This window comes from Drosophila elegans, unplaced genomic scaffold, assembly GCF_018152505.1.
Source record: "Drosophila elegans isolate 14027-0461.03 unplaced genomic scaffold, ASM1815250v1 contig_814, whole genome shotgun sequence".
Classification (NCBI taxonomy): Eukaryota; Metazoa; Arthropoda; class Insecta; order Diptera; family Drosophilidae; genus Drosophila; species Drosophila elegans.
Genome location: NW_024546167.1, coordinates 19,530,292 through 19,552,242, shown reverse-complemented (window position 1 = coordinate 19,552,242; position 21,951 = coordinate 19,530,292). Strand labels below are relative to the sequence as shown.

At 38.6% G+C, this 21,951-nt stretch overlaps 4 protein-coding genes and 1 long non-coding RNA gene across 12 annotated transcripts in view; 3 read left to right on the top strand and 2 right to left on the bottom strand.

The window, feature by feature from the left end:
- Positions 1-3,290: 3,290 nt before the first annotated feature.
- On the bottom strand, positions 3,291-5,263 carry LOC108134749 (serine/threonine-protein phosphatase 2A activator). Its single transcript, XM_017255190.2, has 4 exons — positions 5,134-5,263; positions 4,454-5,077; positions 4,179-4,387; positions 3,291-3,756 (listed from the first exon to the last, which is right to left on the bottom strand). Exons 1-4 carry the CDS (start codon positions 5,159-5,161, stop codon positions 3,376-3,378), a joined length of 1,242 nt encoding a protein of 413 aa, XP_017110679.1. The 5' UTR covers positions 5,162-5,263; the 3' UTR covers positions 3,291-3,375.
- A 491-nt stretch (positions 5,264-5,754) lies between these two features.
- On the top strand, positions 5,755-7,242 carry LOC108134750 (putative oligosaccharyltransferase complex subunit CG9662). Its single transcript, XM_017255191.2, has 2 exons — positions 5,755-5,987; positions 6,281-7,242. Exons 1-2 carry the CDS (start codon positions 5,849-5,851, stop codon positions 6,589-6,591), a joined length of 450 nt encoding a protein of 149 aa, XP_017110680.1. The 5' UTR covers positions 5,755-5,848; the 3' UTR covers positions 6,592-7,242.
- Positions 7,243-7,338: 96 nt separating this feature from the next.
- On the top strand, positions 7,339-10,297 carry LOC108134748. Of its 2 annotated transcripts, none has more exons than XM_017255189.2 (5): positions 7,339-7,752; positions 8,395-9,302; positions 9,743-9,824; positions 9,887-10,003; positions 10,162-10,297. In XM_017255189.2, the coding sequence occupies exons 1-5, from the start codon at positions 7,429-7,431 to the stop codon at positions 10,171-10,173; spliced, it is 1,443 nt and encodes a 480-aa protein (XP_017110678.1). In that variant the 5' UTR covers positions 7,339-7,428; the 3' UTR covers positions 10,174-10,297. The 2 variants fall into 2 exon arrangements, with proteins under 2 accessions (XP_017110678.1, XP_017110677.1); XM_017255188.2 differs by having other exon boundaries at positions 9,887-10,033.
- Positions 10,298-11,088: 791 nt separating this feature from the next.
- Positions 11,089-21,951, top strand: part of LOC108134972 (mucin-5AC) — a 69,649-nt gene continuing 58,786 nt past the window's right edge. The window contains exons 1-2 of one of the 7 annotated variants that reach the window (XM_041710170.1): positions 11,089-11,328; positions 13,106-13,351. The gene's annotated coding sequence lies outside the window, so the exon portion shown is untranslated. Of the gene's footprint in view, positions 11,894-12,292; positions 13,352-21,951 lie in introns of those variants that run through there. The other 6 variants (XM_041710168.1, XM_041710165.1, XM_041710169.1 and 3 more) reach the window with 6 other exon arrangements.
- Positions 14,925-15,847, bottom strand: LOC121467835. The gene is made up of 3 exons (XR_005977862.1): positions 15,592-15,847; positions 15,469-15,534; positions 14,925-15,410 (listed from the first exon to the last, which is right to left on the bottom strand). It is a non-coding gene; the product is annotated as an uncharacterized LOC121467835 (long non-coding RNA).

Sequence of the window (21,951 nt, the reverse complement as noted above, 5' to 3'; positions counted from 1 at the left end):
TCGTATTCATATATTTTAAATATATAGTAAAGATATTAAGCATAGACATATTACCTAGACCAATCCTATTAAAGATAATTGCAGAGTTCTTCGTTAAATATTGGATGTTCTGCCGTATAAGTAGGTTCTGGAATTCGCTTAATGTGATAAACGAAAAGGAATGTCTATTATTTATTGAATTATTAAAAAATCAGGCCATTAAATATTAAATAGTTAAAATTAATACTTTTAAGCTCAAAACCTAATGGATACCAAACTAGTCGAACAGCATAAGAACCTTGTGTTGGCATTCATTATTTGGGCTTGTGTACTTTTTTGGAATCGGGTCCTTGTCGAGGATAAGGGAAGTTAAAGTGGGCTGTGTGGGTGTTCTTTGGTGTCAGCTGGTTAAACACACAAATGGTGAACGGAGTCACAAAACAGAAGGAAAACATTGTGCAACCCAAAGAACCAAAACAGAAACAGAGAACCCCAAAAGCCACTCGCATATTTTGGCTCCAGTTAATTTGGGGAGCGGCTGAATCTTGGGACTGCAGAACGTGATGATGAAAAACTGGGGGTGGTTGTGGGTGTTGAAGTTTTGTCGGACTCTGGTCAATGTCGCACACAAAGTTGCCAAGTTGAACTCCGCCCCCATCCGGTCGACCTCTCTGGCCAAGAAAACACGAAAGTTGATCAAGAACTTTACCTCATCGAGGTGCTGCAACAATAAATTTTTCCCATCACCACTTTGGCACTCAGAAAAATAAAGAATAAATAAAATAGCAAAGAAAAGTGCTTAAAAACCTAATATATAATTATAAATGGGATATAATTAAAAATTGCATGTACAAAGGAGACTTTAAAATATATTTTTAATACCAATTTTAAAATAAATACACAAAATTAAAAATTGCATGTACAAAAGAGACCTTAAAATATATTTATAATACCAATTTTAAAATAAATACACAAAATCATTTTAAAAATATACAATAAACAATTTTAAACATATGTTTATAACATATAAAACCTTTTAAAAATGCATACTAGTTCAAAATTGCACACCTCATAAATGTTTTTGGTTGTTTAAAATAATATTATTCAAGTGGTTAAACCCGACTTAAATTTGGTAACTCTAACAATCAGTTTTCATACTGAAGGTTGTGATCTTAGACTGTTCATCATATAATTTATAAAGAATTAAAAGCTTAAAAATTATTAAAAATTATATATATTTTAATGTAAAAAAATATTTTCCAAGTGTTTGGGGCCACTATTTTTCCACGCCCTCTTCATAGACAATAACTAATTTTCGCCCGGCACACGTCAAAGTTGCTCCATCTCCGTTTTAAGTTTCCGTTCGAGCGGCTTGAAGTTTTTGCGACAACTTTGTGTCAGTTATGTGTATTGGCTGCAGTTTGAGAGCCACTTTGCAGAATCCTTTTAGACCTGCGAGGCTTCTTCTGCCACTTGTCGACTACCTGGGCAAAGCTTGAACTTTCGCAAATTGCATTCTTTGCAAGAAGTCAAGATGGCAATGGGCTGCACACGTAATTAGTTGCGGGGAAGTTGGGGGAAATTCAACTGAGGGCAGACTACAAGGTTTATAAAAGCAATCAAGGATTGAATCGAAAATTGAGGAAATATTACGAAGGGTTAATGCTTGGGCTGCTTTAAATTAAATAATTATATCTGTGAGTTTCTAAAATATTTTACGAAATAAAGGTAAAACATAAGAATTTAACTAAAATAAATGTTTACTGTTCAGTCTTTTCAAAAGTAAGAAATTATATCTGTAAGCTTTTACCATGTTTTTAAAAATCGTATCATACATTCTAGGCATTAAAAATTCACCACTTTAAATTAAAAAAAAAATTAAAACTTCAGAATTTAACCAAAAACAATAAGCTTTAATTTAATCTTATTTAAAATAAATAAATATATTTATGAGTTAATGGTATGTATTTTGAACATTTTCTCATTAAAACCAAACCATATTTATTTAAACCAATTTTCCTTTTCATTTTTTTGTTATATCTTCCAGGCCATTAACTATCTAACAAATAAAAGCAATAAAGCAATTTAACAATTACTCCTGATTTTTCGGAATGCCCGAGGTAACTGCTAATGACAAAGGTCAGAGGTCAGAGATACCGAAATCTCGGTTTAAGCTTTGACACTGCCTTTGGGGGCCACATTTTACAGATGGCCAGGTTGAAAGGTCCCTCTACCATGGCCTCCATCCATCAGGCAACTCAGAAAAGCCCACCCAATCCACTCCATCCATCGCCCTTCAATCATGTTTTGGACCTTGTTCGAACGCCTGCTGACAGCTACGCCCACAAATTTCATTCAATTTGCAAAAACACAAAACCGACACCGAACTGAAACTGAACTGGATACTGGAAACATTCTCGAAAAAAAGGAGTGTGGGCTGGGTCAAATTGATGAACATGACCGAAGTTGGCCGCTCTAAGCTACTTTTTGCACCGAAACAATGGGAAGAAAAGCTAACATTTTCATGTTTTTCGAAAGTCTTCAATCAAAATGCGTCGGCAAAGTTTTAATGCATGCGCCGCTGCCTGCCTGCGTCTAAAAATAAGAGCAAAAAAAATAAAAATAAAAAAAAAACTACTATATAGCGGAGAAAGTTTTTAAGTGACGAAATGAGTGGGCGTGGCAAGCTGGCTCCTGCCGCACAGTTTGATAAATGATGTGTCGAAAATAAATGATTATGCTTTCAAGGGACTCCCCACAAACAAAAAACTTTTCTTTTGTTTTACATTCTACTTCTCGCTCTTTTTTGTTATAATTTCCTCTTATTTTAAGCTGTTCTCTCCGCAAATGTTGATGTACTATAAGTTCATCTAGATATTTGCATGCCTCATTTGCCATATTGATTTTGTTTATTTTTTTTCTTTCTTTTACTTTTCAGATTTGTTCGTTCTACTTGAAACGGACAAGGTGGACGGGGATAATGTACATTTGTTTCCATCAAATTCGGCTCAAGATTTACATTTTTGTTTTGGTTATTTGGGGATGAAAAATTGGGATTAAATGGAGTGAAATATGTTGGCCAGGAAAATGCTGCCAGGGGCTATTTTAAGCCGAGAACTTAAAAATGTCTACCTACATAGTTGCATTAATCTTATTTTATATATATATTTTTAAAATATTTACAAATAGCTTAAATTTAAGCTTGTATAAAAGAAAAACATTTTAAAATATATATATATCTTTTTCGAACAATATTTATGATTTATAAAAAGTATTAGTTATAGTTAACCCAATGAAAACTGCATTTAAACTTGTGTAAACAATTTTTACTGGACCGAGGGTCAACGCTATTAATAAGAAATTTGTAACACAGGTTAGATCAACGCCTTTTTTCGTTTACTCTGCCGCCTGCTCCTTTGAGACTTGTCCATCGGTCGCTTGAATATTGGACTTGTCACCGGAACCTTCGGCGGCGGCCACCAGGGAAACCGACGATGTCGATGGACGTAGGACAACGCTATTGTCGCTGCTCTCACTGCTTGAATCGCCCACATTTAGATCGCTGTTTAGAGATTCGGCGGGCGGAGGAGGAGGAGGAGCCACGGTCACCGGTACTGGTGGCACCAAACTTGGAGTCCCTATGCAGATGCGTTTCGAGGGCGGCGGTGCCACATGACCCAGTCGGGCATTTGAGATGGTTGTGCCAGGCGAGACGGCCTCGAAAGCCATAAGTTCTCCGAAGTAGACGTGCTGGATTACGGGAAATTTGGAGAGAATCTGCGGATTGTACGGAAAGAGTTAATTGGGTCTAGTATAATATATAAAATAAAATCCCCTGCTCAGCAAAGCTACCGAAGAGCCTAATGACTTAAAGTATTAATAGGCGTACAAACTATTATCCTCGTATAATCAAACCTACCAAATACCCTAGTGTTTTTTAATATTAATAGGCTTTACCAAAAATTAATACATAGTGTCATTTTAATATAATGGTACCTAATAAAGTTTTAATTTTTCGCTTGTTTTACCTTATATCCAACTTCGTTTTCGGGTAATGCTTTTCAGTGGACTTAAACTTGAAACACTATACGTATACGGACATTAAACGGACTTTGTTTCAACATTATAACGATCTTTAAATGGTTGTTCGTTTTATATATCACTTGACTTCATCCTTTTGGGCTCCTTAAACTCCTCACCTCCTTTTGGTACATTTTAACAAGTCCCGCGTTGATTTTAATCCACGATGGCACATCCGTGATGCTCCACAGCTGGTTTGAGTGCTCGCCAAAGTGTCCAGTCTTGACCTTGCAGATGTAGTCGATGCAGCTAATAAACATAAACTGGTCCTTGAAGTCGCTGATGATCTGCTCGTCCACAAACTTCGACGGATCAAAGGGGCTTTTCACTGAAAGATGATACATTACATGTTAAAGGGCTGATCACCGGGGGAAATATATGTTTTATAGTTCACCAGCTAGCTGCGCACTGCCCCAGATGAAGGGAACGAACTGAAAGTCGTCCAGGGACCAAACTCCTTGACTGCCAGCGGGTTCCATATTGTAGGTACGCTGCAGTTGCCTGACAAACTCCAGATATCGATTGAACAGCCTTAGGGCGGCTGCCACAATGTCCTCTTCCTGCAGGATCTCAGCTTTGAAGAGTGAGCAGAGAAAGAACAGAAAGGACAGCTCGTGACCGGTGCCATAGTCAATCCTGGTGGCATTGCCAAAGGATTCCATGAGATATTGCTCCAGTTCGCCTTGGTATCTCTTTTTGGCGGCGGGCAGCAGCTGGTCCATCAATTCCGGCAACTGTTCCCGCATTTCCTGGGCCCAATCCCTATAGGCCTTGTTCCCGAAACGCTGAGGTTGCTCCAATGGAGGATGTTGCTCCACCAGTTTCTCCAGGGAATCAAACAGGCGCACTAGTTTTCTCAGCATTTCCGACTCGTGCATCTCGTCCGTCGTTTTGATGCCCTGTATCGCCGAACTGGTGCCATTTATAAAGCCTATTAAATCGTGGTAGGCACGGGATCTTTGCCAAATTCCCAAGTCGCCAAGATTTTGCACCCGCTTCGTAATTGCCGGCAGTTTACCTAGAATAAACTTTGATTAATCCTCTTTTGCTATTATCTAAATTCATCTAGGGCACCTGCTGCATGCGTATTTGCATCCGCCATGCTTGTAAAATCTCTATTTCACTTCAATTTAAAGTTATTTTGTTTAGGAGTTACGTTTTGTTTGTTATTTTGGCTGCATCTTTTTTTTATTGAATTGCAACAGTTAACAGTTGGTGATGGTAACAGAGGTCTGTTAAACGCAGAGTTTCCGATAGTGACATCACTAAGTATGACCGTTTAACAGTGGCGCCAAAAATATTTATTAAGATTTAAGAATTATTACCTTATAATAATCTGGGCTCATAAGCCTCGCCAAAAACAATACTAAGGTGTTTATAAATATATTAACCACAACGCTAAATATATATGTAGCTGACTTACCTAACTAGGTTTAAATTGTATATAATGGTATTTTGAGTGTAAGGGCAGTTGCAAGACATAAAGAAAGCAATAGAACGAAAGCCTCTAAACTGTTTAAAACCATAAATAATAATAATACATTAAAGATTTTACATAATTTTTAAAAATAATATGTGCTTAATCTGGTCGCTGCGGCAGAAAAGCCGACAGTGTGAACTGGTTTTTACAGAACCAATACGATTCATCGTTAATTGTACACAATCTCATCCCTAATCGATAGATGACAACAAACACCGCCTACGCCGGCAAATTATAGTGCCACCGCAACGAAAATTGGAAATAAATACAATCTCTTGGGATTTAAAGCTATAAAAACATATATACAACATGATCGAGACACTATACAACCTGCCCTTCCACATCCTGGTGCCGCCAAACATAAAAGTTCGAAAATTCAGCATTCCTATGCCATCGCCCATGGCTGTTTTCAGTGTGATACTGTTTTCCTATTTTCTGGTTACTGGTGGTAAGTTATTTAATAAATTATTACCTCTTTTTTAATTACAGACAACACTTTTAATGATGAGTAGGCAAAATATCTGTCGACGGGTCTAATTTGCAAATAATTAAATGCCTTGAAAAAATCTAAGCAACAGCTGTGTACAAAAAAATAGTTGTAGTTGCATGTTCATAAAAAATATATCCTATATGTTGACTTTTAAATGATTTGAATATAAAAATATGAAAGGCAATTTAGTATAGAGCTATATACGCTTATTATACCAAGTTCATTTAATTAAAGAATCTGTTTTTCCTCAGGAATTATCTACGACGTGATTGTGGAGCCACCCAGTGTGGGAGCCACTGTGGACGAACATGGACACTCGCGTCCGGTGGCCTTTATGCCATACCGCGTGAATGGACAATACATCATGGAGGGTCTGGCCAGCAGCTTCCTGTTCACCGTTGGAGGACTAGGCTTTATTATAATGGACCAAACCCACTCCCCGGGAAAGACGAATCTCAATCGGTTACTCCTGACCGCCATGGGATTCATTTTCATTCTGGTCTCGTTCTTCACCACCTGGCTATTCATGCGCATGAAGCTGCCCAGCTATCTGCAGCCCTAGAATCTCTACTAAAAACGGACATTTCAACGCTCTCTGAGTATTCTCTTGTCTCTGAACAGTCGAAAATCTTCAAATCGAACTGCTTTCTTAAGAATTTCAAAGTTTCAAAGGCTTTAAGCTACAGAAGAAAACGATCAAAATCATTCCTGAAACTGATTGTGGTATTAAATATTTTTATTTGTATACGAATAAGTTATTTTAAACATATTATAATAACTTTCGTACTTGTATAGAATATCATCCAATTAAGTATCAGTTTTGGTTACCCCTATAATATCTTTGTTCTTCAATAGATCAAAATAATCAGAAATATATTACCATCATATGTACCAAATCAAATAATTTAAAAGAATGTTTATATTTAATGTCATGACAGAAAATGTGATAGCTTAAGCTGTAAAGTTTCAGTTTGTGAGGTTTGACTGTATATTTGGTAGATCCCAAAACATGTCGCCAATCTAAAGCACATAAAATCGGAGGAAAACAAACTTTTCGGCGTCCCATGGCTCTCAGTTCACATCGCGCTGTTGACTAGTTTGGCTCGCTGGTTTGTCCGCAGCGTGCAAAAACGTTTTCCGTCGCCTATATAATTTTAGAATCTATTTTTGTTTATAAATATAAAGTACTTATGTATATATGTGTGCACTTAAAGCTGATACCTCGAAATAGTTACCAGTTACCAAGAGCTAAGAAAACTGTTAGCTAAAGTAACTAAATATTGTTCAGTACTCCAAGTGATGTAACCACGAGGAATACGAATCCTCTCCTGCTCTCTTCTCCCAGCGTCTTCTGCGTCGCATTTTGTTTACTTCTTGGTCTAAAAACCAAAACAGAGGCATGTCGAAAAAGTGCACTGTGCGATCGCTGAGCGACAGTGCCTTGGCGGAATTGGCCAATCTGCTGGTGTCCACCATCAGCTATGTGCAATATGCCCCGGACGTTCATCTGGACATCAACATCGTGATGGTGGAGCTGAACGAGTATCTGGCCCAGCTGGGAGCCACCTCGAATATCTATCAGGATCTACTCAGGGTGATCCTCAGCTCGGATTATCTGGACGCCAATATGCGGTTCACCTGCCTGCAGATGCTGCTCAACTGCGGAGTCACTTTTCTGATGACCGAAGTCTTTCCCTTCAGCTACTACGAGAAGATTCTACAGGTATTTGGGAATTGTCTTCGATAAGGGAAAATAATAAACAATACTACCAGTAATTTTGAGAAAAACAAACCAACAGAGTTCTAAAAGTGAAAGAGGAAAACTAATGAATAGAATATATTATTAATTAAATTAGTTATTCTTTAATTATGATTGGGCTACAAGTATGTCCTATAGTTGGAGCACTAGTCACAAAAATATACAAAAAAAGATTTTTAAATATTTAAATAATTAATCATTTTCTATTTTAATTTATTTAACATTATTTTATTTGTTAATATGTGTCATTAAATTAAAATTCGGTTACATTTTCATAACAAGGTTTGGTTGATAACTAATTTATTGTTGTTCTTAAACTTTTACCATAAATGATTTTGAATTTACTTTTAAACAAATATAAACAAATAAATTTGATCAAAATAATTAAATGTATCATATATTATTCAAATAAGTTTTAAATTACTAGATTCTATTTATGATTAGTTTTGTTTCATTTTTAATTAAATGAACAATTAAGTTTAAAAGAGTTTGAGATAAAAACAAAACAACTAGCCTAATTTTATAATTAAAGTTTTTTATTAAGAAAGGTACATCTTTAAGATTTAAGATTTAATAAGTTTATATTGATATATTTCCATATTCCAGGTGATTGCAGCTCAAGGAGCTGGATTGCGGGTGCTGAATATAAAAGGCATCTGGGTGAAAGAGGAGCACATGCACTATATGTACGACATTGTGAGGCGATGCAAGCAGTTGGTCAAGCTATATGTGCCCTATATTGCCAACGATCAGCTGCTGGAGGAGATCGGGAAGTGCTGCACACGCCTGCAGATTTTGGACATATCCGGCGAGACTGACATTACGGAAATCGGCATCGATTTTCTGGCCAAAGGCGTTTGCTCACAATCGCTGACTGTTGTGGATGTGGGAATGCCGGGTGAGGAGAACATCTGCTACTCGGATATTGCCCTGATCCTGGAGCACTGTCCCCAGGTGGAGACCCTTGCCACATACTCATTTGTAGGGGCTTCTCTGAAGTTTATTCACGACAATATCGATGATCGGTTTAAGTGTCGTTTGAAATATATCCATGACACGGGCACCGATGAAACCACTTTGCAGGTCATCATGCAGACTTGCCCGCGGTTGGAAACCCTCTATTTGGACTCACCCAAAACTGGAAGTTTGAGAGCTCTTCACACGCGGAATCTGAGAAAATTGAAAATCTACAAATTCGTGGTGGCTGAGTTACTTCCCCTGCTGGAACGACCAATTGGCAGAAACCTGCGTCATCTCACAATGATCAAGGGCTTGGGAAATCTCGACTTAGGAAAGTTGGCTCGTCTCTGTCCGTCTCTGATCGATCTCGACTGCTATATGATCGATAGTCTAACCTACGGGCCAGGTCAAGCCAAGTTCCAGCAGCTAGAGGGTCTGGAGATCCTAAGTAGCGCCATCATGACCAGTTCTTTAAAGGTCTTTCTCTGCAATTCCACGGATCTCAAGAGGTTGGCTGTGGACACAGTGGAGTTTACTGATGAGGATATAATAAGGTAGGTTATACAAATAAAAGAATAACACACCAATATAAAATATTTCATTTGACTTTTTCGGGATTTTAATATAAGAAGTGTTTAAAATAAATGTAATACATAGATTGACTAATAAAAAAAAGTAATCCAAGTATTTCATACTCAAGTTTTAGATTTTTGGTTTGGTATCATATTTAAGGAAGTTTTAATTTGTTTCTAAATAGCAGAGATGATTTTTAACATCTTTTTATATTAAGCCATGTATATGCACTTAATATTATGATTTTATATTCAAGTTAAAAATGCTTTCAAATATTGAAAATATTTATTAATGGCAAATTTTTTTTACTCTATGATTTTTAAATCACTCTAAATATTGCAATAGTATATAAATGTCCTGTTCTTTATATTTAAAGAAATAATAATAATAATAAAAAACCTTGTGTTTAAATATTTTGCAGCATGTTTATGCAGCACGACTTTAAAGTCCTGGAGGATGTTTGGTTTACTTTGGCGCCAGAGCTTACAGTACAGTCTGTGGAGGTAAGTCTTTTGCTTATATACCCATTTTTATTTATATATTAAGCTGACACTTCTTTTTTTAGTTATTAATGGACAGCTGCCCGGAACTGCAGTCCGTGGGTCAATTAACAGGCTGGTCTCTAACGCCCGATGATTTGGCGCTGATTCGGGGACTTTTGAAAAGCGGCAATTCGAGCATTGTACTGACACCAAACGGTTTTCTAGCTTGAGTATTATTAAGACTTGCTTTAATTACTTTAAGCTTAACTATAATTTAACCATTTATCTTTCTTTAAGCTCATCTGAATAAGTGCTCTTTTTCGATATGTACCATTAATATTTTCTTTTATCTTTTTAGCGCCTTCAGTAGCACTTATGCTGCAGACTTTTTCCGGCCAGGAGGAGCAAACATTGTTGTGAACAAATCAAGTGTTGTGTATTCTAATTGCTTGTGATATTAAGAAAATAAAATTGTTTAAATTTAAATTTGAAAATCAACGACGAAAAATGTGACCAATGCTGAATTTCTGTGCAATAAGTTAGCAGCCTTCAGCAGCAATTTTCTGGCTGTCGATACTTATCGTCTATTGATTTTAATTTTTGGCGGTCTCTTTGTTTTTAAAATAAAACATTTAAAATAAAAAATGGCTTAACAGCAATAAACTGACTTTTAACGCAGTAATATACTAAATATTTTTATTTGATTTAAAACAAGCTTGCAAAGATAGATGCCTCTATTATGTTACTACAGTTTTTAGAAGATCAATCTTGATTTTATACACTCAAACTAAAGTATCTGCAAATAATGTGTGGAGAAAAACCTACCATAATTTTTTTCTTGACTATCCTTAATTCTGATTCCAATTTATTTATGTATGAGGTGGCAGTCTGGTCAGTTTTAAGTAAATAGCATTTAAATAAATAAAATTTAGAATTTCATAAATGCATAATAATGTGGGTATAACTGCCAAAATCAATGAATCCTATCATCGTATTTTTTATATTAATTCCAATAATTAAATATTTTGGCAGTCTGATCAGTTTTTGTGTTTTTGGTTTAAATAACAAGTGGTGCTACTAATGAAATGCATATTAACGTGGTGTCTCCCTTAAGATGCAAGCAACTCTCTTACGGTTCTCTTCCTACTTTCTTTAACACTTTGTCGGCTCTCTTGCGCCACCCACGCCGAGGTCCGTGTGGAAAGCTCGATGGACTTGCGGCTGTGCTCGCGAACTTGTTTGCATTCCGCTTGTTCAGGTTCAGTTCTAATCCAACGGGCGACGGAACAACATTATATACCGTGTACTGTGCTCGCTCGAGGCGCGACTGTAAATATTTAAAAATTAAAAAACATATTCATAAATATGCCCAGGCCAAAAACACTGCGAGAAATTCCAGCAGCGAAGTGATTTCGAATGAGTGGTTTCAAAGTGACCAGTGCGAGAGCCAAAATCGTTTTTTGTGGCAAAACGAAAATATTGTAGATCATAACCAAAGCATTTGGAATATAAAAGTTTGAAAAAGGTTTAAAAAAAAAAGTTTAAAATAAAGTGCGAAGGTGAAAATTTAGCTCACTCTCTTTGTGCCAATCGAGCGCTCTCTCTTTTTCTCTGGCGAAAACTAACGGTTTTAGAAGAAGTACCGAGAAAGCTCGCTCGTTTCGCACATGCGTTTGCGTGTGTAAGTGTGGGTGCCTGCTTGAGTGTGTGTGTGTGTTAGCATCCTGTAGCAAGTTCTTCACTCAAGGATAACAGTCGTAAAAGCACAACAATGTAATGAACAATATCAGAAAATATCATCATTATCATCATTCTCATGCCGAGTGAAAATATAACAATTTTTATATGTGTGCGAGTTAGTCTCGCAGGTTCTCTCTCGGCTCACAAACTTTAATGTCCTTCTTTGTCACTTAGTTTAATGCGACAGTCGCCGTCGAATGCGACAATACGTGGGCATTTGCACACGATTTACGATTCTCGTAGCCTCCAAAACGGACAATCCTGCGGGTTAAGTCCTCAAGGAAGCAGTTTTCTCCCTCCCAAACACACACTCACCCACACACACATAGACAGCCAAGGGCATGTAACAGGTAACACAACACAATTGACACCTGTCTCGCTCACTATTTCCGTCGCTCTCTTTCGCTCGGAGAGCCTCCTTTGCGGAAGGTCCTGTAATACTCGTTCCGTCAATAACAACAGTTGCCACAAAGAGCCGTTTCAATGTCATGTAATGATGTTAAGTTCGCATTAAGTGAAATAAATGGCAAGGAGAATCCTGATCAAACAAAAAGCCAAGGGGAGAAAATGTTTAAAATTGTTACATTTAAGTAACTAAGCTACCTACTTAAAAATGACACTAAAAAATGTTCAAAGATTTCTGGCATAATATTATAAAAAAAATGCTTATCAGCTAAATAAAAATTCAAGATAGAATATGAAGGAATTTGTTTTTTTTTTAATGTTTTACAAAGAGCTATTCTTAAAAAAGTTAATGAAAATATATATGATATTTTCATATACATATGAAAATCGCAATCCAAGTATTACAAGTTTTTATCTTTTTTTATTTAAAAATATAATTCGAAATTGATATCAACTTAAATAGAAATAAAATAATTGTTAAAACTTTGTATATATGTATATATATATTTAAATCTCTTTTTCAATGTCCAAGTTAAATGGCGAAGGAGAGGGCAGCGGGGTGGTACAAAGTCGCCAACTTTTTCATTACTGTTGCACATTGAGCTGAAGTTTGTCGTATGCTAGATGACCTTTATGCAAAACAGGTCCTGTCGGATTCTCCCCCCGCTCTGCAGGATCGCGATTCCTGACCCCTACCATTGCTGTGCATTATTAAGCGCCAGCATTTGTATTATTCAGCGCACACATGATGTCTGTGCCTGGGTTGTGTGTAATAAAATGCATGCATTATTCATGCAAAGGCTTCACTGTGGTCAGCCAGCTTTTCCTGCCGTGCTTATTGAAATGCCATTAGCGAAATTCGTGCACCGACGTGGCGTATACGCAATCTGGCATTGAGATAATATTTATTCGCGCGAGCAGAGATTTGCATTAATATGGATCGAACAATGCTGGCCATAATCATTACGAACGCAGATAATGCCAGGTAGTATTCAGCCTAATTAAGCCTAAAAAGAGAGAGCGATGGCAGCGAGGTGAAACAAAGGCCCCAAGATTGCCTTGTGGTGATGCGTGAATTTTCGTAACAACAGCTATAGAAAATACAAAACAAAAAAAAAGACTCTATACATTGGCAACATTTTGTGGTCGTTTTTCAGCGAGTTGATGCCGTTTTTGTTTGTGTTTGTGTTTGCCTTGCTGGAGCACGCGTGTGTGTCTGCCTTTTACCTTGGACAAGAATAAACCATCCAAACATCCTGCAGCATCCAAGCATCCAAGCACCCAGGCATCCATCTACTTGGCCATTGTGGTTGTTCGTGGCTTTTTCCTCGCCGCGGCCTCACGTTCATCCTCATCTTTTGTGAATCCTTGGCGCAGCAAAATCTAGTTGGCCTACTCTGAAGGTGAGTGCAAACATTCGCATTTTCTTCCCCCCGCCCAACCATTCGCTCAATCGATTATTTCCTAACTGAGCGCCAACTTAAATAAGCCATCAAATCGCATAAAAAGCTAGATATTCTGAAATTCATACTCATTTGGGGGCCAGAAAAAATAAAAACGCATAATTAAAATGTGAAATAGAAACGCCCACACATCAACAAATGTATTTTTTATTCTCCAGAGATAAATAGTTTTTATTTGCTTGTGAAGCGTATAAACCGCCCAAATCAATTTGTCAGATAGCGCATCGATTTTTTTGTATAATAATGTTTACAATGAGGCGAGAAACAATAATAATCAAAACTATTTTATTTACAATGTAACGAGTACGTGGCTAGGATGTTGTTGCATGACGATAAGGACGCACGCGCGATGGTCCAGCTGCTCCTTGTCGGCTATTTGGGGTGGTGATCTTGTCCTTCGTCACGAGCCAGTAAATTCTAAAATTTTATCGAATTTTCGCGTGCAGCGACAAGTGGTATGGGGTAGGAGAAATCATGTGAATCCGCGCCAGCACGAAGAGGGATAGTTATTTTACTCATGGAATTCCTAAAGTTCCTCGGGTGTTCTAATGGAACCAAATTTGCCCTCCCTGCCTTGGCCGTTCTTTACCGAAAACTTCCCATCATATTATCGAACGGCCCCTTCTACTGATTCGGGTTCTAGCGGGGACTCATCCTAGTCGAAGGCAAACAAAAATGCGATTTAGCTAATCATTATAAAATGTATTTAAAACCTAAATAAAATTCTTAAAATTAGAGAACATATTGAAAAGATATTAAATGAGAACATAAATACATGCAATACAATTGAATTATTAAATTAATCTTCGCAGTAAGATATAATACGAATTAAAACCAAAAAAATATTATTCGAGAGCGAGAATACGGAAATGGCAGAAAATTGCAGTGAAGAGCGCATGGCGAATTCAAATTGAGTGGTTTGTTTTACTTATTTCGAAATTCATCTCACTCAAAAATTTGAGAGACAAGAGAGACGGTAAATCCGCTCCTTTTTATTTTTTTCTTCTCCTTTATGGATTATTCGAACTGCTAAGTTTTGTACGGTGGGACGCAAAGTAATTCATTTGATATATATATTTTACAAAGACATATTAATAAAACGTGATATCTGACTCACCAACATTCCGGAGATCCACCGACGAAAGCGCTTCCGTAAGTGCACCTTAGGCTGAAAATTTAAATTTCTTTATATACACACTGCAAGCCCACTGTGCAAAACAACAGCAAAATTTTTCTCTTCTTTTTCTTGTTGCAGCTCTTTCCTTCTTTTTTTTTAACACATTGGCTTGTTTGTCCACCCAAAAAAATTAAAATAAATTATGCCTAAAGCAATTCGTGCTTCTAGTTATTCATTATTAAAGCCTTTCTGGCCTTCTAACCATCACTGCACTTTTCTCTTCTTTCCCTTCTTTTTTTCTTACTTTTCCCCTCTCACTGCTTATTTCACATAACCTAGACCGCAAAAAAAAAAAAGAAAAAAAAACTTATGAAATAGCTTATAAACTATCCACTTTCAGCGAACTCCGACCGATCTTTGGCTTTCCGAACTGCCTTACATTCCGTGCGGCGACTTGACAATTATTCCGCATTGTTGTTCGACGAGTTAAATTAAATTTTCGTCCGAGCGTGGACCGAAACGTCTAAACTAGATCAGCGCGCCGAAAAACTGCCTGTCAAACTGAGCTTCGCTAAGTTTCGCTCGCAGGCGGGAGATAACGAAGATGATGAAGAGGGAATATAAATATTATGTGTAATTTGGGCAGGTGTTACATCTCGAGTTCTTTTTGACTCTTTTGCCCTCTCTTAGTCCTAACTCCGCTCCCAGCGACTTAAGCTGATTAAATAATTATCTTAGGGAACTCTTAGGCCTTTGAGACCCATTTATGCGACGATAATTTCCCTTCTCCGTCGGATGACTTCGGTCTTCTTTAGGGGGACTTGATGAATCGTTCCCTCTACAGCAACGGCCGGATCCAATATCGGATACTAAGCGCCAAACCTAAATCAAAAATCACTTTTGTGTCTACAATCTTAGCAACCATTTCATTTTTTCTTACCCATAAACAGGATTTAGCGCTATATATATAATCTGGATATTCTATCCGTCACTTTACACAAGGCCACTATAGAGATATAATTTTCAAACAAACTTTCACCAACTAATTATATACGAGACTTACAACTGAACTAAACCGCACTCGATGGCTGCCGAAAAGGGAAAGAAAGCCAGCAGCTCGTGGCTCTGGGCGGGAAGCTAAGTTAGCCCCCATAGAATAACTCTCCGTTTTCCGGGATCATGACAATTGACTCTGTTGCCTCTTCGTCTCCGAAAATTCTTACCCCAATCGCGGCACCCAACTGACCACTAGATGGCGACACTTTCGGTTTTTGCCTCATAGATGGCACTGCCCATCGATGTGCCTGCCACAAGCGTTACAAATTCCCCCCCTCACAAGATCAGACTTGGGGGTGACACACACAAGGCTGACCAAAACTGAGCTTGAGGCAGCTACCTTACTGTTTCATATCCTTAGCATGATATCTACCCATTAATCGTCCCTGCAAGTCTTCCAAATCATAGTAAGCATTTCCCACCTTCTGGCGTACCCTGGCCTTAAGATACCTCGGACCCAATTTAGCATTATAGCCTGCTTGGAAATTGCTTTGCCTGAAATTCTTTAGAAATACTTCTTGCCCAAGGTCATAGGAAACGTCCTTAGCCCGCAGATTATAAAGTCGCTCGTTTTTCTCATTTTGCTTTTTCATAACTTCGACAGCTCTATTCCGCACTAACTCTAAAGAATCTTCTCTAGAAAATAGCGCAGAACGATCATCCAGCAACCCCAAAGCTCTTAGCAGCTTGTATGTCGATCCGGAATTTATAAAATGCTGGCCAAATACCATATAATAGGGTGTCGTTCCCAGAGAAGAGTGTACCGCAGATCTTAATGCACAGCAAATGCTGCTCAGCTCTTCGTCCCAATTTTTCTGATCGGGCCTAACATACGACCGTATTGCGGCTATCACCGACCTGTTTACTCGCTCCGATGCATTTGCTTGTGGCGAATACACTGCCGTGAATGAATGCGTTACCCGGTGGTTCCGAAGAAATTTTTGAAACGCGTCTGATTTAAATTGTGACCCATTATCCGAAATAACCGTTTCTGGCACTCCAAACGTATGGAACAGATCAGCTTGCAGATATTTAATCACTACGTCCGCATTTAGTTTCTTAACTGCTTTTAAGAACACAAACTTCGAATAGTGGTCTAACACGATAAAAATACCTATGTTACCGCTTTTTGAACGTGGATATGGACCCAGGAAATCAACATATAACCTCTGAAAGAATCTTCCCGACTCTGGTGGTACCCCTAGCAGAGGTCTCTGAACTGTATTAGGAGCCTTAGTCATTTTACACGTATCGCAAGAAAGAACATGGGCCTTTACATCCTTTACCAGACCAGGCCAATAATAATATCTTCTAACACGCTCTAAAGTTTTATGTATCCCTCCGTGCGAAGCCATGGGATGATCATGAGCATTCTTTAAAACTTCCTGAACTAACCCCTTCGGGATCCATAACTTCCAAATAAACTCGTCGTGAAGTGAATCCCCTGTGGCGTAATCCATTTTCTTGTACGCCAAACCATCGGTAACCTTTATATCTGGCAACTTTTCGCTGTTCGCTTTTAGTCGGTCCACAAATTCCACATATTCTGGAGATTTAAATTCTGCCGATTCCAAATCCACTACCAATCCATGTCCAGCATCCAACGCAGCCATATTTTCCTCGTTTACTCGAGACAGCGCATCCGGAACAACATTTAACTTTCCGCTGCGATGCTCAATTTTAAAATTGAATCCCTGCAGTTTCAGAGCCCATCTAGCTAAACGAGAATGTAAATCCGTTTGAGTCATAAGCCATTTAAGGGACGCATGGTCAGTAATAACTGTGAACTCATGACCCTCGATATATGCCCGGAATCGTTTAATGCAGACTAGTGCGGCCAGGCACTCCTGTTCGCTAACTGAGTAGCATTTTTGTGTTTTATTTAATTTTTTTGACACAAACGCTATCGGATACTCATCACCCTCAGCTGTTTTCTGCACTAAAACTCCTCCGACACCAGTTTTACTAGCGTCGCACTGCACAAAAAATGGTTTATTGAAGTCTGGACTACGAAGAACTGGCGCCGAGCATAACATGTTTTTTAACTCTTCAAAGGCCTGTTTTCCTTCCGCCGTCATGGCAAATTTCTGCTTCGGCTTTAACAAATCTGTTAATGGGGAAGCCACAGATGCAAAATTCTTAATAAATTTCCGATACCAGCCTACCATTCCCAAAAATCTTCGCAGACTTTTCAATGAATTTGGTAGCGGAAAGTTTGTCATGGCTGAGATCTTATCGGGATCCGTTCTTATTACACCCTCTCCCACAATATGACCCAAATATCTGACGGATCGCATGCAGAACTTGCTCTTTTCGACGTTAAGAGTCAACCCAGCCGCCTTTATATGCCCCGCAACTATCTCCAATACCTTTAAATGCGACTCAAAACTATCTGAGACAACCAACAAGTCGTCCAGATAAACAAATACTTCGTTACGGAGTTCGGCAGGAATGACTTTGTCCATCAAGCGAGTCATAGTTTGTGAAGCGTTGGTCAGTCCGAACGGCATGACTTTATATTGATAAAGAGGCTTTCCAGGTATAGTAAACGCCGTCTTATCGCGAGATTGAGGATCGAGAGGCACTTGCCAGTAAGCATCTTTGAGGTCAAGGCTTGAAATATACATTGCTTTTGGGAGACGCCCTAAGATGCCATCTATTTGGGGAAGCGGGTACGCATCTTTTCTTGTTACTGCATTTACTTTTCTGCTGTCTAAGCAAAGGCGAACCTTCCCTGGTTTTTGAACCAGCACAACCGGTGACGACCAAGCACTATCCGACTCTTCAATTACACCCAGCTTCAGCATACGGTCTACTTCGGCATATAAAAGTTTTTCCACAGCCGGCGATACTGGAAAATGCCGCTGTTTTACTGGCCTAGCATCTCCAACATCAATCGAATGCGAGAGAATACTTGTCTTTCCCAACCCAGAAACGGAAAACGAGGGAAAGAAACTAACAACTTTTTGCAAATCTTCACTTTGTTTTGCCGTAAGACTATGGGTGTCAGACACAATTTCAGAGATCTGCATTTCTGTTGGCAATAAACCAAATTTAGTCCAAAAATCAATCCCTAAATATAAGTCTTGACTGAGAGTTGGAATTAGATGGAGATCCAATTCATTTTCCTGATTGTTGTACTTTACTACAGTTTTTATTCGACCAACGACTTCTTGCTTCGTTCCGTCGGCGGTGCATGCTGAAGTTGTTCCACGCTTAAAAGTAATTTTACTTCTTATTATTTGTTGAGCCAAGTTTCCGCCTATAACACTAATAGCTGCCCCTGTATCCAATAACCCCATAACAATACGATCCAAAAGACTCACTTCGGCATAGGGACGCTTATCCTTCTCCTTATACCTAATCGTATTTATTGTTTTCAAAGCTGCCCAATACCCTCTCATGCGCTGTGCATTTCTGGATTGAGACTTTTGATGTTTTAAACAACTATGTATTTTAGATGAATTTATTTGTAAATTTAATTTCTTCGACCAAAAAGATTTTTGAACAGACGTTGGTGCTGAAGATTTGGGATTTTCTATTTCTACAGAAGTATTTTCAATATCTATTGTTCTGCCTCGGAATTCGTCGGGCGGTGGCGTTGAACACACGGCTGCTGACGAGGCTGTGTGTTCCCCTTCGCGTTTTTTTGACACTTACTACACGAAGGTTTGTAAGTGTTCGGCTTTCCACAACCATAACAGAAAATCCTACGCTTCCCTTCACAATCTTGGTAACGATGCCCTTCTTTGTGGCAATTCCAACAAATCAAAGCCAAAGCTCCCACTTCCACTTCGCTTTCGATGTCGGAAAATTCGGCGGCTTCATCTGGCAACGGATCTTCAAGCAGTTCAGCAACTTGCTTCCGGTAAGGAGTTGCCTTTGTATATGCATAATTCCGCCTCACATCCTCCAGAAAACTTTCCCTTCGCCTACAAATTTCTCTCAATTGCCCCACCGAATTAATTTGGATATGAAGAAGTTCATGTCGTATTTCAGGGCGCAAATTTCTAGCTAGTATTTCTGCCACGGACTTTTCCGAGAGCGGCACTTCTAACCCATCCGTTAATGAGACAATGGCATCATGAAAAGTATCAAAATTTTCCTTCTCTTTTTGTTTTCTATCCCGAATTGCTTCACGGATATCGACATCGGAGCGGGTATCCCGAAATTGTTTTCGAAGAGCCTGGCAGAGAGCTTTCCAATCGAGCCCCTCTCCATTGCAGGATTTATGATATCGCCAATAGAAATCGCGAGCTTTACCATCAAACAATAGGCTAGCATTGCTAGCTAAAATTTCAAACTTTGAATTTAATGTTTGCTCTGTTAACGCCTCAACTCGATATATAAAATTGTCTACGCTTATGCCATCAAGACTGCCATTGAAACGAATTTTCCAACTATTTAATATTTGGCCCACCCTATCTGGTCTATAAATGGCATCGGATTCTACGCTGACAGGAGTAAATCTGGACTCACTCCGGAACTGATCAAAATTTTCGACTGGTTGTCTTTCTTGATCCGTCCAGTTGGTGTTTGTGCTTGGATTTGGGGGTGCTAAGGGATTCCCAGGAACCAATGCAGCAATATTAGCTTGTATAATCTGAGCCATTTGCTGAGAAAGTTGAGTGAGTAAATCATTTTTCATCCCCTGGACCGCTTGAGTCACTAAATTCCCTATGTCTACCTCAGCGCGATTTTCGCCGGTTTTCCCAGAGGGGGCTGGCGAATTGACAATCGTTTTACCACTCGGTGGGAGTTGAAAACAAATGATTCCGCAAATCGGACATTCTCTATGAGTCTTCGAATGACTAGTTATGCAAGTCTTATGGAAGTCATGACCGCATTTCGTTTTGTAAGTTGTGGAGATCGCCAAGTCTTTCTCGCACAATTTGCACTTAGACCCCGTTGGAGTCTCTACCTTATCGGCATCGCTCATTGTTTGGCCTTTTTTTTTTTTTGATCTTCAACCAATGAGAAAGATAAGAAACCTAAAATCCTAAAAATATATGTTTTTAATTTACAGCTAAATGAACGAGTAAGTTAAAGTTTCTAATTATATTCAGCTAAAATCCCTAACATTTAATCATTCCTTCCTTGCTTTTATTTTTTTCTTCACCTGCGGTCAATGACCTTAACAAGCGGACCAGCTGATTTGTTTTATTTTCTACGCTCAATTCTTAAAGACACTCAATTTCTAAAATCACTCAAGAGAATCTCGGGTCTAAGTAAGAAATGAGAGGAAAGGAACAAATAAATGAGAGAGTACCAGTATTAAGTAAGCTAAAAAAAATTGTAAGAAAAATCAAAAACACGATAGAAATATATAAACAGTTTGCCTTCAAACATAGGAGTTCTCCCTGCCAAACCCTTATCAGCAGTTTAACTCGGAATCCGTGAGTAAAAGAAGATGAAAAAAAAATAATATAATTGCTGCCTATGCAGAGCTATGTGGCTAGCCCTTCGACTATTGCCAAACTCAGATTCACTAAAACAACAACTATAAGAGAGCTGATCGGTTCTCTTCCAATTCTCTCTTGTTTTGCAATCTGGCCTACGTTTCCCGCTGTCAACCGTGGCCAGTCGACCTCTTTTTTAAAAGATTTCGGCTGTCTATCCAATGCACCTGACAGACGCGATGGCGATTGCATGAAATTTGATAGATGGATCCTCAGCGCCGGCCCATTATCCGTGGTCAGGTGAAAACTTATTGATAAGTTTACCACCTGCATGTCCAAGCGTCTAATTAACCCTTGCATTAGGTCCCGAAAAAAAAGTAAATAGAATAGATTTGCCCCACTCTTACTTTCAACATCAGCCGTGGCTAGTTGAACGCTTGCGTACAACATATTCAACTATATGTCCTATGCGCCTACTATCGAAATTAAGGTAAGACTAGAGACGAGATATTTGGCATGAGTACCGCAGCAACCGTGGCTGGGATGTAAACACATCTTTCAACCCACTGTGATACTGCATTACCAATTAGATGAAAATTAAAGTTTTTTTTTTTTTTGTGTGAGCGGGATTCTTAGAGTAAAATTTTGTTTTTCATTTTTTTTCACATCTAAAACCCTGATTTTTGGCCTACACTGTTGGGCGCCAGATAAATAGAATTATATTATTATTACTGTAACGAGTACGTGGCTAGGATGTTGTTGCATGACGATAAGGACGCACGCGCGATGGTCCAGCTGCTCCTTGTCGGCTATTTGGGGTGGTGATCTTGTCCTTCGTCACGAGCCAGTAAATTCTAAAATTTTATCGAATTTTCGCGTGCAGCGACAAGTGGTATGGGGTAGGAGAAATCATGTGAATCCGCGCCAGCACGAAGAGGGATAGTTATTTTACTCATGGAATTCCTAAA

Excerpts from the sequence above, each read along its gene's own strand:
- LOC108134748 (XM_017255188.2), top strand. The coding sequence starts at position 7,429 with ATGTCGAAAAAGTGCACTGTGCGATCGCTGAGCGACAGTGCCTTGGCG. Across the intron at positions 9,303-9,742 it reads ACTGATGAGGATATAATAAG|CATGTTTATGCAGCACGACT; the intron begins GTAGGTTATACA and ends AATATTTTGCAG. Across the intron at positions 9,825-9,886 it reads TTACAGTACAGTCTGTGGAG|TTATTAATGGACAGCTGCCC; the intron begins GTAAGTCTTTTG and ends TTCTTTTTTTAG.
- LOC108134750 (XM_017255191.2), top strand. The coding sequence starts at position 5,849 with ATGATCGAGACACTATACAACCTGCCCTTCCACATCCTGGTGCCGCCA. Across the intron at positions 5,988-6,280 it reads CTATTTTCTGGTTACTGGTG|GAATTATCTACGACGTGATT; the intron begins GTAAGTTATTTA and ends GTTTTTCCTCAG.
- LOC108134749 (XM_017255190.2), bottom strand. The coding sequence starts at position 5,161 with ATGGCGGATGCAAATACGCATGCAGCAG. Across the intron at positions 5,078-5,133 it reads TGCAAATACGCATGCAGCAG|GTAAACTGCCGGCAATTACG; the intron begins GTGCCCTAGATG and ends AGTTTATTCTAG. Across the intron at positions 4,388-4,453 it reads GGGCAGTGCGCAGCTAGCTG|TGAAAAGCCCCTTTGATCCG; the intron begins GTGAACTATAAA and ends ATCATCTTTCAG.